The sequence below is a fragment of the Somniosus microcephalus genome, chromosome 12 (genome assembly GCF_052327205.1).
Source record: "Somniosus microcephalus isolate GS21.2 chromosome 12, FLI_Smic_1.0, whole genome shotgun sequence".
NCBI classification, from domain to species: Eukaryota; Metazoa; Chordata; class Chondrichthyes; order Squaliformes; family Somniosidae; genus Somniosus; species Somniosus microcephalus.
The window spans coordinates 9,547,820-9,562,258 of NC_140998.1; the positions used below are offsets into that span (position 1 = coordinate 9,547,820).

Here is a 14,439-nt window from a genome sequence, read left to right on the forward strand (position 1 = left end):
GTCTCTCCAGGGTACTGGTCTTGGTTTGCAAACAGACGCGACGAACGACGCCTCTGGAGTCTGGCATGGTCTTAATTATTTTTCCCATCAACCAAGAATTTCTAGGGGCTGAATCATCCACAATTAAGACAATGTCTCCGACGATGAAGTTCCTCTTTATTTTGGACCATTTTTGACGCTCCTGTAGCAGAGGTAAGTATCCTCTTGTCCATCTGGTCCAGAAGAGGTCCGACATATACTGAACTTGCCTCCACTTCCGACGGCATACAGATCTTCCTTTTTGAAGACTCCCGGGGGCATGGCTGGCTGTGTTTTCAACAACAACAGGTGGTTCGGAGTCAGGGCTTCGAGGTCATTGGGATCATCTGATGTCTTAGTTATCGGTCGGTCATTAATGATGGCTTCGACCTCGCACAGAACGGTTTGGAGTCCCTCGTCGTCCAGCGCTTGCTGCTTCAGTACAGAACTGAGTAGTTTTCTTACGGTGCGTATCTGTCTTTCCCAGACACCTCCGTGGTGGGATGCAGCCGGAGGATTGAAGATCCACTTAATTCCTGTTTGCATCATGGCTTCCTGTATTTTAAGCTGATTCCAACCTTCAATAGCTTCCCGTAGTTCTCTCTCCGCTCCGACGAAATTAGTGCCATTATCAGAACGCATAATGGACACCTGTCCTCTTCTACAGACAAAGCGCCGCAAGGCGTTAATACAGGAATCAGTGTCAAGCGTGTGTGCCACCTCAATGTGAACTGCTCTGATGGTCAAACAAGTGAAAAGCACACCATATCTCTTGACAAGGCTCCGTCCTCGCTTTACCTCGAAAGGCCCGAAATAGTCCACCCCTACGTTTGTAAATGGGGGCTTGTCTGGTAACAAACGGTCTTCAGGCAGGTCTGCCATTTTCTGCTCCCCAGCTCTAGCGTGTAACCGTCTGCAAACAATACATTCAGAGAGTATTTTTCTTATTACGGAATTAGCTCCTGGAATCCAGTATCTTTGTCTTAGCTTCGCAAGCACGTGATTCCTCCCACTGTGTCCAATACTCTGGTGTATATGCTGAAGAATGAGAGTAGCAACCCGGAGGTCCTTAGAAAGGATAGCAGGATGCTTGGCCTCCTCTGGCATAGCAGATTTGTTTAGTCTCCCTCCCACCCTCAGTACTCCATCTTGCAGTGTAGGGTCCAGCTTGTAGATATGACTACCTTTCTTGATTGGAGTATTTTGCTGTAGAGCTTCGGTTTCTTCTGGGTATCTTTGTCTTTGACTGAAGCAAACTATCTCCTTCTCAGCCTTGGCCAAATCCTCCACGGTCAATGAATTCTTGCTCAATGTGGTCTTGTGCTGATGCATATACTGCTGTAGAAGCATTCTCTGCTTATCAGGGTTACTTTCAGACTGACTGATAGTGGCTCGGTACTCTTTTCTCTTACCGCTCAGGTGTAGCAGCAACTCTTTCAACCTTAGAAACCATGCAACTGCTTTCCTCAACTGGTGCCATCCTGAGAAATGGTTAACAAGCTTGTTCACTGTGTCAAAGTTCTCTTTCGTAGTTATGAAATTTACTGTGACTGGTCTCTTGACTTCGACGTCGTCTTCAGTAATCTGACTTGGCATATCTGGTCTTTCTGGCCATGATCTCTGTTTCCAGCAGATAACTTGGGCCTTGTATCCAAGTTTCACTCCTCATGAAGTTTTCAGCCTTCAATCCCCGTGAGGCTTGATCTGCTGGGTTTAATGAGGTGTTTACATACCTCCATTGAGATGGTTGTGTAGCTTCTCTAATGGATGAGATTCTGTTTGCTACGAAGGTCTTGAAGCGTATCTTCTCATTCTCTATATACTTCAGCACCGTCGTGCTATCCGTCCAGAAGACAGATTCTTCTAATGGGAGCTGTAACTCTTTACGCATCACCTGGTCAACTTTAACTGCAACAACCGCTGCCGTCAATTCCAGTCTCGGGATGGTGACCTGCTTCAGCGGAGCCACCCTGGATTTTCCCATGAGGAAGGCACAATGTTTCTGGCCCTGTTGATTTGTCAGCAAGAGGTAGGTAGCCGTGCCATAGCCGTCCTCACTGGCGTCCGAGAAATGATGTAGTTGAGCCGTCTTTGTAACTCCAAAACTCGCGGGCTTGATGCATCTACTGACGTTGAAGCTAGAAAGTTGTTGCAAATCTGTCAGCCATCTGTGCCATCTCTGAGCTTGACCTTCTGGGATATCTTCATCCCATCCTCTCTTGTCTCTACACAGCTCTCGTAGCATCAGCTTCACCGGCAGAATGAGTGGTGCCAGGAATCCGAGAGGGTCGTAGATGGAACTGACCACGGAGAGAATCCCTCGTCTTGTGGGATGGTCTTTCGTTCACCATTATCCTGAAGTTGAACGTGTCTGACTCGATGCACCATTGTACACCAAGAGCTCTCTCGATAGGAAGGACATCGTGGCTCAGGTCCAGATCTTTGACTTCGGTGGCTCTTTCCTTTTCTGGGATAGAAGCTAGAACTGCTCTGCTGTTGCTTATCCACTTAGTCAGATGGAATCCTCCATTCGAACACAGAGTTCTAAGGTCTCTTGACAGTGCGATGGCATCGTCTTCTGTTGACACGGACTTCAGACAGTCATCGACATAAAAGTTTCTGAAGATTGTCTCCACAGCCTCAGATGGTGCTTTGCCCTTGCCATCTTCTGCAGTTTTTCTGAGAGCGTAGCTTGCACAGCTGGGAGATGATGTGGCTCCAGACAGGTGTACGGCCATTCTACATTCCACCATCGCTTCACTAACGTCGCCATCTGGCCACCAAAGGAAACGCAGAAGATCAGCATCTTCGTCAGGGATTCTGACTTGGTAGAACATTGATTCTATGTCTGCCATCATGGCAACGAGCTCTTGTCTAAACCTAGTCAAGACGCCAATGAGGGTATTCGTAAGATCAGGACCTTGAAGCAGCTGGTCATTCAATGAAGTTCCTCTGAATGAGGCGGCGCAGTCAAACACTACACGGATCCTTTTCTTCTTTGGGTGATACACCCCGTGATGAGGAATGTACCAGACCCTTCCATCGTCTCTGTTCAACTGTTCTTCGGGCACTTTTACAGCATAGCCTTTCACTATGATGTTTCTCATGAAGTCTTTGTAGTCTTCGTGAAAGCCGGGGTTCTTGTTCAGCTTTCTCTTTAGACTGATGGCGCGTTGCTCTGCTATGCAGCGATTGTTCGGCATCTTCGCGGTCTGTCTTCTCAGTGGCAAACCAATGTGATAGTGGCCATCAATGAACTGTGTAGACCTTGTCATCAAACCCATGAACTGATGGTCTTCTTGTGACATCTCTGTCTTTTCCTCACAGCTGCGTTCTGAGAAGTCTGCGTTGAACTGCTGTATCAACAGCTCTTCAATGCTTGCGATAGAGATGCGATTAACTGTGACGTTTTGTCGTTCCCCCTTGTTCGACTTGTGGCCATCATCTCTCCTTACCGGTCCATTGATTACCCATCCAAGGGCTGTCCTGACGGCGTAGGGTCCGTCATCCTTGCTGTTTATCACCTGCCATGGCTCCATAGTTTTGTAGGCATTGGTTCCAATTAATAGGCCAATTTCTGCTTCAATGTATGGGAGACGCACCTTTTCTAGGTAGGGCCATCTATCCACATCCTTCTGCAGGGCTAGGTTCCCTATTCTAACAGGAATCTCCCTCTGTGTGAAAACATTAGGCAGGTCTATGAAGTCCTTCTCTTCAAGTCCACACACTTCTAGGTCTGACAGGATATAGCTTTGCATTGACTTCTCATGACCCATGGTGCGTAATAGGATTTCTGTTCTTCTGCCTCTAACGTTCAGCTGCCGCATGAGTGATTCTGTGCAGAACGTTGCTGAACTACCTGGATCCATGAAGGCGTAAGTCTCCACAACCTTCTCACTCCTCTTAGACTTGATCCTTACTGGTACGATGGCAAGAATACAGTCACTGTCACCGGCCCCAGTGAGTCCACAAGTCTCTGGTTCTAGCGACACCAGAGCACTTGAAACAACCTTCTCGTCGGTATTGTTTTCTTCACTCTTCTTAGAGACTTGTTCTTCTTTATGGATATGCAGCAGACTGGGATGTTTCCGAGTGCACTCTCTGCATGTTGTTCTTTGCTTACAGTTTCTACTCAGGTGCCCCTGAGAGAGACATCCAAAACATAGGCCGTTGTACTTCAGGAATTTGATTCTGTCCTTATGTGGCTGTGCTTTGATGTCGCTGCAGAAATCCAATGTATGATTCTTCTGGCAGAATAAGCATGGCTTCTGAAAGGCATTAGCAGGCGTCACTGTGCTGCTCTTTTTGGGAGATGAGTTCTGGGGCCTTTCTTCCTTGGCCTGAGTGACGATAGTTGCAAAGCTGCTTCCCCTGGAACCACCTTTCCTGAGAGTCTTTGATTCAGCAGGCTTGGCTTTCACTCTTCCATCGGTGGTCGGGCTGACATCCTGGATGTTTCCAAACAATGGGTCCCTAGCAATTTTAGCCTGTTTGTCTATGAAATTCACTAAGTCTGCAAACCTGGCTCTACTTTTCCGTCTCTCCATTATCTCAAAGGCTGTTCTTCTCCATTGTTCTCTCATCCTGTAAGGAAGCTTAGAGATGACGATTCTCATAGTCGTAGGATTGTCCATCTCTTCCATGAATTCAACATCCTCCATGGTGTTGCGACATCCTATGAGGAAGAGAACATATGCGTTCAATGCCTCTCCGTCTTCCGATCTGATCTGTGGCCACTTGGTAGCCTTTTCGATATATGCAGTGGCTATCTTCAGCTCGTTACCATAGTGCTCCTGCAGCAACTTCCTGGCTTCTATGTATCCCTGGTCCGGTCTCATGTGTTCACAGCTTCTGACCAGGTCTTGTGGTTTACCACTGGTGTACTGTCCCAGGTAGTACAACTTATCACTGCTGCTCTCTGTCTTGGAGTCAATGGCTTGTTCAAAGGATCTGATGAAGGGCTTATACTTGAGTGGGTCGCCTTGGAACACTGGTATGTCTCTTTGAGGGAGTCGAAACAGATTCTGTTGTTTTACAAGCATCTCTGTAATTTCGTTCTGACGTTGCATCACTCGGTATAGGCTTCTCCCTGTGTCTTCAGGCCTCTGGTGGTCATCAGCAGGGTCTAGTCTAGACCGTCTGACGTCTGGGGTAGCATCACGTGCTCCTGTTAGTGGAGAGGCCACTCTTCCACGCTGTAATGCCGGGGAATTGCTTTCGGGCTCTGTTGTAACTCTTGAAGGTGCCCTGGATCCAACTCTATGTGGCAACGTTGACTGGCAGTGGCTCCCACCGTCCCGTGAGCCTTCATAATCTTCGTACGCACTCAACCTGGCATCTGAGACCTCGATAGCTGTTTTCATCTCCAGCCGTTCTTTCTTTGCCTGCACCTGGGCCTGTTGGGCCTGCAGTTGGGCCTCTTGGACCTGCAGTTGGGCCTCTTCCCGTTCAAGAGCTTGCTTCTCATCTAAAGATGCTGCGCGCGCCATCAACGCCGCCCGTTCAGCCTCCGCTCTCATGCGTCGCGCCGAGCTTGTGGTAGAAGCGACTGACCTGCGTCCAGAAACAGAGCTACCTTCTTTTCGATTTTTGCTCGGTCTGGCGGAAGTCTCTGAAATGCTATCGTCTGGTCCGACTTCATCGTCAACCTTATCTTTCTCTGCTGTATCAGCATCTTGACGAATTTTTAACATCCACTGCTCCGTGGCCTTGATATAGTCCTTAATGCTGGTTGATTTAAGATCAAACCAGTCGTGCTGATCAGTGTTTCCCTCTTCTTCAGACAGAAGTGCTAATACATCTTCATTGAGTATATTAAATTCTTCATGCAGCTTGGAGAAATCGTAATACATCATGTCTTCAGCTTTCTTAATATTAGCATTATCTTCCATGAGACGATCAATTATCTTCATTTTTCCAGTTATCTGAACTAATTTAGCCTTCCTTGCACCTATGCTTCTATGTAACTTCTCTTCCCTTGCCTTTGGGGTGAGCTTTATTTCCCTCTTTTGGCCAGCAATCCTTCTGGCTGGGGGAAGCTCCTGGCTCCGTAAGGCCTCGGCCATTTTACCCGCAGCTCTTATTTAGCTTCTCAACAGAATGAACAAAGCAAGTAACAGTCACTGTACCTTCGCTTTCTTAAATTGTCGTCTGGCTCCGTGACCATTCATGTATACGTTCGCCGACGATTCCGTCCCTTCCTTCTTAGGGAGCTAGTTATTGACTAATGTAGTGGCGCTTCTTAGTTTCCAAACAGGCAGGCCACTGAGCTGTGGGGCCTTTAACAACGAGTAGACGCGTGTCGAAATAAAACGTTCCCAAACGTAGCTTTGTCTTTTAAACTGTTTACTATAACACTTAACAAACGGAATTACAAAGCAAACACGTATAAACGAACACGGTCAAAAACTGTACTGCTCCAAACCTCACAGCTTCTGCCTCTTTCACCACGTGCAGTTTAAAACTGTAAGATGGCTGCACCCATGTGTGGCTTAGGGACTGTTCCATTATGGCAAGAATGAAGGGGGTGTCGGACTATACTACTGGAGCAAGAAAATAGGGGGTTTCTTAATACAATAAGTCGTTCAGGTAAATTAACTGTATTATGCCATTTAGCCACTATTTTAAAGTATTTTCTTAAGCTTTTATGGCTCTTACACCTCAGTTTGGTTGAGCTACTTCTGCAGAGGGATATTGAGAAAAAAATTAAAGTACATTTATATTTAAAATGTAGAGGGCATTTTTTTTTTCCCAATGTGTTTTTTTTTTAATGTCTAGTGACAAATCTGCTCTGATTTCCGGGCCTTAATGGCGAGCCACTATTTCATAGAATCCTAGAATGGTCACAGCACAGAAGGAGGCCATTCGGCCCGTCGAGCCCGTGCCGGCTCTATGCAAGAGCTCTTCAGCTAGTCCCACTCCCCCGCCCTTTCCCCGTAGCCCTGCAAAAAGTGTTTCCTTCAGGCACTTATCCGATTTCCTTTTGAGAGCCACGATTGAATCTGCCTCCACCACCCTTTCAGGCAGTGCATTCCAGATCATAACCACTCGCTGCGTAAAGAAGTATTTCCCCTCATGTCGCTTCTGGTTCTTCTGCCAATCACCTTAAATCTGTGGCATCGGAGGCCATTAGGCCCGCTGCACCCGTGCCAACTTTAAGAAAGGACCATGCACCGAGTCCCAGTGCCTTGCCCTTCACCCATTTGCTTTTACAGGCTTCCTCCTCTCCACAGGTAGCTCCACTGGCTTCCCTGACTACTAAGGAGGTTCACTGGGGTCCAAGAATGGCCCTGTACATTTGAATGGGTGGTTGCAGATTTGGACTGGTCCCGAGGATTCCAAAGATTCACAACCCTCTGAGTGAAGAAATTCCTCCTCATCTCAGTCTTAAATGGCCGACCCCTGATCCTGAGACTGTGACCCCCTGGTTCTCGACTCTCCAGCCAGGGGAAACAAACTCTCAGCATCTACCCTGTCAATTGATTTGCCTTTTAGTTATTTTCCCCAATTTTCTCCACCCCCGCCCCCATCCCTTTATTTCTCTCCTCCTGAAGACAGTGACTTATGCTTCAGGTGTGGTTCCTTGCTCAATCGGCTATTGGACCAGCAGCTGCTCCTCTCCTCCCTCATCCCCCATCCCAAGCCCAGTGCACTGTGCACAAACCAAGTGGATCCCAGGGATCATATCTGGGACTCTCCTGGTTTGTAAGGCTCAGAACCACATTACAAGACGCACCATTCCCTAACGCCGCCTGTCTCCGCCCCTGCCTCAGCTCATCAGCTGCGGAAATCCTCATCCCTGCCTTTGTTACCTCCAGACTCGACTATTCCACCGCACTCCGGGCCGGCCTCCCATCTTCCGCCTTACGTAAACTTCAACTCATCCAAAACTCTGCTGCCCGTATCCTAACTCGCACCGAGTCCCATTCACCCATCACCCCTGTGCTCGCTGACCTACACTGGCTCCCGGACTGACAATGCCTCAATTTAAAAATTCTCACCCTTGTTTTCAAATCCCTCCCTATCTCTGTAACGTCCTCCAGCCCCACAACCCTCCGAGATCTCTGCGCTCCTCCAACTCCGGCCTCTTGCACATCCCCCGATTATAATCGCTCCACCATTGGCGGCCGTGCCTTCAGCCGCCTGGGCCCTAAGCTCTGGAATTCCCTCCCTAAACCTCTCCGCCTCTCTACCCCCCTCCTCCTTTTAAGTAAACCTACCGCTTTGATCAAGCTTTTGGTCACCTGTCCTAATATCTCCTGTGAAATGTTTTTATCGACGTTAAAGGCGTTCTATAAATGCAAGTTGTTGTATTTGAGTTTTAATTGAAAGCAGCTACTGTGAGGGTCGAGCTGATTTAATAGCGTCTGACTGGAGTGGGCGGTTTGCAAGCGTTGATGATACAGGGTTCTGTACTGCAATCGGTTTTAATTAACAGACAGAAAAAAGAAAGAAAACTTGTTAATTGGCCTTGCACGGCAAGGGTGTGCTTTCCCCCAGGGTGGGGGGGGGGAGAGACGCAAATTAAATGGCATAAAACACGAGGTTAAGTTACAGTATAAATGTCGCCGCACCAATCGATGTGTACCGAGGCTCCTGTTACACTGCGACAGACGGGCAGTGGCTCAAGCAGAGGTGCTGAAAGGCTTGCTCGGGGCGATTTGAGTAGCGATTGTTGAAACTCGAGGAAGCGAGGGAGCCAGCTGCCCGGACAGTGGCGTGTTTCGCGCAGCTCACTTAGAGGCTGGGTGTCCCCTTACAAAGTCGCACTCGCTGTGTAAGAGTTGAGGTTTAGCTTAAACTTGATGCCGCTTGTTCCACAACATTCCCTATTCATCCCAGTCTCCACTGCCTCAAGACAAGGGAAACCAGATCCGCTGTCCAAAACTGCCTTTAGGTCTCTTAATTTTTCATCAGACACAGGCAGAGCTGATTATATAATGGACTCGTGCTTGTTATGCGTGACGTTGATTAAATAGAGTCGTGCTTTTCAATATCCAGTTCCGTTCCAGTGTCTTAACAACTAACCCCCCCCAACCTGCGCAACTAAAGGTGTGGGGGCACCTTGTGAAGTGATGATTCGACAGGTGAAACCAAGATTGCAAGGTGTGGGGGTGTACATTCGATTTTTGTTACCCTATTTACTGCTGTGTTTGTTACGTTGAGAGACTGGGTATACCTGTTCCTCTTCCCCGTCCCCCCCTTCCCGTAATGAGGGAGGGAGAATCATCCCAAGACACTGTTGTGCAGCAGCTGGTATTGACTTAGGCATGCAGCTTACCTGCCTATACCCTGGGCTGTGCTTCTGGCCTCCCAGCATCGAACCATAACAACAACTTCTATTTATATAGCGCCTTTAATGTAGTAAAACGTCCCACGGTGCTGCTCAGGAGTATTTTAAGACAAAAGATTTGACACCGAGCCACATAAGGATAAATTAGGGCAGGTGACCAAAAGCTTGGATCAAAGAGGTGGGTTTCAAGAAGCACCTTAAAGGAGGAAAGAGAGGTAGCGAGGCGGAGTGGTTTAAGCAGGGAATTCCAGAGCTTAGGGCCCAGGCAACAGAAGGCACGACCACCAATGGTAGAGCGATTATAATCAGGGATGCTCAGGAGGGCAGAATTAGAGGAGCGCAGAGATCTCGGGGTGGGGATGGGGTGTGGGTTCAGAATCACAGAAACCCCACAGTGCAGATAGAGGCCATTTCGGCCCATCGAGCCTGTACCGACACACATCCCACCCGATCCCCGTAACCCCTACACCAACACATATCCCACCCGATCCCCGTAACCCCACGTATTTAATCCCCCTAACACTAAGGGTCAATTTATCATAGCCAATCAACCTAACCCGCACATCTTTGGACTGTGGGAGGAAACCGGAGCACCCGGAGAAAACCCACGCAAACACGGAGAATGTGCAAACTCCACACAGACAGTCACCCGAGGCCAGGTTGTGGGGCTGGAGGAGATTACAGAGATAGGGAGGGGCGAGGCCATGGAGGAATTTGAAAACAAGGATGAGAATTTTGAAATCGAGGCGTTGCTGGACCGGGAACCAATGTAGCACAGCGAGCACTGGGGAGATGGGCGAACGGGACTTGGTGCTCAGGGTCAAATTATCACCTCTGCCCCTGTCAGGAATGTTTGGGAGCGGGGGGACATGTGGAATAAAATGTTTGGTTTTGTTGCCCCTCCCGGGAGATTACATGGCTCCGGAGGGGAAGGAACAATGTTCCCTGTCTCTCTTTTTTCGTGCGTGGTCCCTTTAAATTTGCAACACTTCCAGCGGCAGCAGCTGGCGAGCGGTCTGCGCGGGGCCTCTCGATTGATGGCCGCGCACCTTGGGGGGAACATTGGTAAGGGAGTGTCTGGTTATGCTCCTCCGGCCATCATGGTGTGTGGGGCAGGCTTGATGGACCAGCTGGCCTTTTCCTGCCCGCTCGTTTCGTATCTTCATTTGTATCAGATGATTTACTAAACCAGTCTGTGTGTGTGTGTGTGTGATGCAGATGAGCACCATGCCAGGACTGCCAACCAGACCCTGCTTTTATGACATTGATTTGGACCCAGAGACTGAAGAGGTGAACGGACTCTTCTAACCAATGATAGCAGAATGAAAGGTAAGAGTTAACTCCACGAATCTGCCCCCGTCCCCACCACTCCCCCCTTTCTGGGGGTCAGGGTCCAGGCAGGCAGAACTGTTGATTCTTCCAAGTGCTTTTGATGTTTTGATTCAGTGCAGTGTCAGTAAGATTGGATTCTTTCACTTTGTGCTGATGGAGCACTACATTTGAACTCTCAAGGGAAGGACTCACACTTATACACCCACCACCTTCCCCAAACTCGGGACGTCTCAGAGTGCTTCACAGACAATCAATCGCTGTTGTAATGTAGGAAATGCAGCAGCCAATTTCCACACGGCAAGCTCCCACAAACGGCACTGAATCAATGGCCAGATCATCTGTATTTAGTGGTTGGTTGAGGGATAAATATTGGCCCCGGGGCACTGGGGGGAACGCCCCTGCTCCTCTTCCAATAGTGGCCGTGGGATCTCTTGCGTCCACCTGAGAGGGCAGACGGGGCCTCGGTTTAACGTCTCATCCGAAAGATGGCACCTCCGACAGTGCAGCGCTCCCTCAGTACTGCCCCTCCGACAGTGCGGCGCTCCCTCAGTACTGCCCCTCAGACAGTGCGGCGCTCCCCCAGTACTGCCCCTCCGACAGTGCGGCGCTCCCTCAGTACTGCCCCTCCGACAGTGCGGCGCTCCCTCAGTACTGCCCCTCAGACAGTGCGGCGCTCCCTCAGTACTGCCCCTCCGACAGTGCAGCGCTCCCTCAGTACTGCCCCTCCGACAGTGCGGTGCTCCCTCAGTACTGCCCCTCCCTCACTGAAGTGTGGGTTTATATTGTGCATTTAAGTCCTGCATTGGGGCTCGAATCCACACCTTGTAACTTCAGAAACAGAAGTGCTACCAAAGCAGACGTGCAGGTTTGCATTCGCTTTAGTTGTGAGGCCTCGGGAGCAATTCTTCACCGTGACCAGAGAGAGCATCAGAGGCGATCTCACTACAAGTCCCTTGGCAACCCTTCAGACATCTGATTCACACAGTGCTTGGGAAGGCACTGGGGCTAGAACGTGGAAAGGGTAATATTGGGGTGGTTTACGGTTTCACTGTCAATTTTAGTTACTACCTTTGACCACCTTTTGTTTTCTCGTGCTGGGATGTCAAACCCACACCTTGTAGTTTTTATTGATTCTCCCGTTCCCAGTTGCCCTGAGAAGGTGCTGGGTCTTGAACCGCTGGTAACGGTTTGATACAAACTGAGGGTCTCGCTCGGCCACTTCACAGGGCAGTTCAGAGTCAACCAGGTTGGTGTGGACTGGAGTCACAGACAGGCCCGGTCCGGGTACGGACGGCAGGTTTCCTTCCCTAAGGGACGTCAGTGAACCAGTCGGGTTTTTACCACAATCCGACCGTTTCATGGTCACTTTTACTGACACCAACTTTTTATTTCCACATTTTTTAAAACTGAATTCCGAATTCCCACGGTGGGATTTCAATTCACGTTCTCGGGATTACTAGTTCGTGAGACGGGGCAATGGGTCTGTCTCTCTGGCAGTAGAGAATCAGCACACCTATTCCGTTTTCTGTTCCTGCCCAACTAAGATTGGGAACTTGTGCCCTGCAATGTGTTGATAAACAAGCTTTTGAGCCACCTTACCCCCTACTTGGCATTCTCCTCTTACTGGTTCCCCAATCTGTGCAGCTTCCTCAGCCAAAAGCACAGCCTGTTCCCAGGCCAGCTCGTAGATGCTGCGCAAGAATGGTCTGCTGATGAGACTCCGTCTGTTTGTTTGCTGTGCCCTGTCTCGGTTCCTCACTGCTGAAGTGCAGTTGAGAGGGGAATTAAATCTGTAGACACCCCCCCCTGCAATACTGTGCATCGGTACATCCAGTGCCCCGCCCCTCCTGTCGTCTGAATAGGAATCTATGGGGTAGAGAAAGCAAGACAATAATTTCAAGTTCACGAGGGCTACTAAACACGGGGGCACAGCGTCAAGTATGGCGAAGGGTACGGAAGAGATTGTCCAGGTAACTGATACGATAGCAAAATACTGCGGCTGCTGGAAATCCGAAATAACAACAGAAAATGCTGGAAATACTCAGCAGGCCAGGCAACATTCGTGGAGAGAGAAATAGAGTCACTATTTCAGGTCAAAGACCCTTCGGAAGGGTTTCGACCCAAAACGTTGACTGTTTCTCTCTCCGCGGATGTTGCCTGGCCTGCTGAGTTTTTCCAGCGTTTTCTGTTGTTAGTCCAGGTAACTGAGCTCACTTAAGAAGTAATGAGATTGCAGAATGGGGGTTGATATTCTGGGACCATGTTCTAGAATCGTAGAATGATGCAGCACTTGAAGGAGGCCACTCGGCCCATCGTGCCTGTGCTGGCTCTTTGATCAAGGGCCTTTTTCATCCAAACCAATCTTTAGAGTTAAATATTGAATGTTGTAATAAGGGTCAGCTTGGTAACACTTTTGCCTCAGAGTGAAAAAGTTGTGGGTTTAAGCCCCACTCAATCTACACACACAATCTGGCGCATTACTGAGGGAGTGCTGCACCGTCAGAGGTGCCGTGCCGTCTCTCGATGAGACGTTAAACCGAGGCCCTGTCTTGCTTGTTCCAGTAATGAGCGCATGTTAAAGATTCCGTGCCACTATTCGAAGAGTTCTTCCAATGTCCTGGCCAACGTTCCTCACTCAACCAACATCACCATCTCATTTGCTGTCTGTGGTACCTTGAGGCCGCACTTCAAAAAAGAACTCGTTGATTATGAAGTGCTCTGGGACTCACTGAGATATATGGAATCGTGGAATGATACCACACAGAAGGAGGCCATTCGGCCCATTGTGCCTGTGCTGGCTCTTTGGTAGAGCGATCCAATTAATCCCACTCCCCCGCTCTTTTCCCATAGCCCTGTCATTTTTTTCCCTTCACGTAATTATCCAATTCTCTTTTGAAAGTCACTATTGAATCTGCTTCCACCACCCTTTCAGGCAGCGCATTCCAGATCACAACTCGCTGCGTGTTTTTAAAAAAATGTCGCCTCTGGTTCTTTTGCCAATCACCTTAAACCTGTGTCCTCTGGTTACTGACCTTTCTGCCACTAGAAACAGTTTCTCCTTATTTACTCTATCAAAACCTTTCATGATTTTGAACACCTTTATTAAATCTCCTCTTATAATTGTTCTGCTTAGAGCTGAGAAGGTTAAGTGCAACTCGTTTAACGACTATTATATAATAACATTATTTTATGTGTAACCTGTTTTATAATGTGAAAGAAAAATCAACTATTTAGGAACCGAAGCTAGGATACTGTCTCAGCCAGCTAGCTGTTTACTGTGGCTGGTGATTTTTCATGCTTGTTGTCTGCCTTGCAGTGTCCAAAAGGTTGAAAATCTTCCAACAGTGTGACGGGCTGCAGCGAGACCAGAGGGCAGTTGATTTATTTGATGACTGCCTGTGCTGAGATCACAGTCACAGTACGAGCCACGTGCGATACCACACTCTGCCTTACCACCTTGCATCTGACATGCACAGGGGGACGTCAGTAACAGAAATTGCAAATTACACGCTGACAATCAGTATACTGCGGGTAAAAATTTGTTAATGTTCTAATTTTTCCAACTCAAAATAAATAATTGGTTTAATAGCTTGTCCCTACCTGTGTTTTGTTGTTCGTTTCAAAGCCAATAGAGTTAAGAGCACTGCGTTCTGTTCCAGGGCACCGCACCTCCAGGAAGGATATATTGACCTTGGAAAGAAAGACTTGCATTTCTATAGCGCTGTGCAGCCAATGAAATACTTTTGAAGTGTAGTCGCTGTTGTAATGTAGGAAACACGGCAGCCAATTTGCGCACA

General features: G+C 48.6%; 1 protein-coding gene across 3 annotated transcripts in view; it reads left to right on the forward strand.

The window, feature by feature from the left end:
- mthfd1b (methylenetetrahydrofolate dehydrogenase (NADP+ dependent) 1b) overlaps nt 1-14,230 on the forward strand; it is a 105,480-nt gene extending 91,250 nt beyond the window's left edge. For all 3 annotated transcript variants that reach the window (XM_086002572.1, XM_086002571.1, XM_086002570.1), the window contains exons 27-28: nt 10,529-10,639; nt 13,959-14,230. In XM_086002572.1, coding sequence (XP_085858698.1) covers nt 10,529-10,618 — 90 coding nt within the window. In that variant the 3' untranslated portion in view covers nt 10,619-10,639; nt 13,959-14,230. The remainder of the gene's footprint in view (nt 1-10,528; nt 10,640-13,958) is intronic.
- Nucleotides 14,231-14,439: the final 209 nt, after the last annotated feature.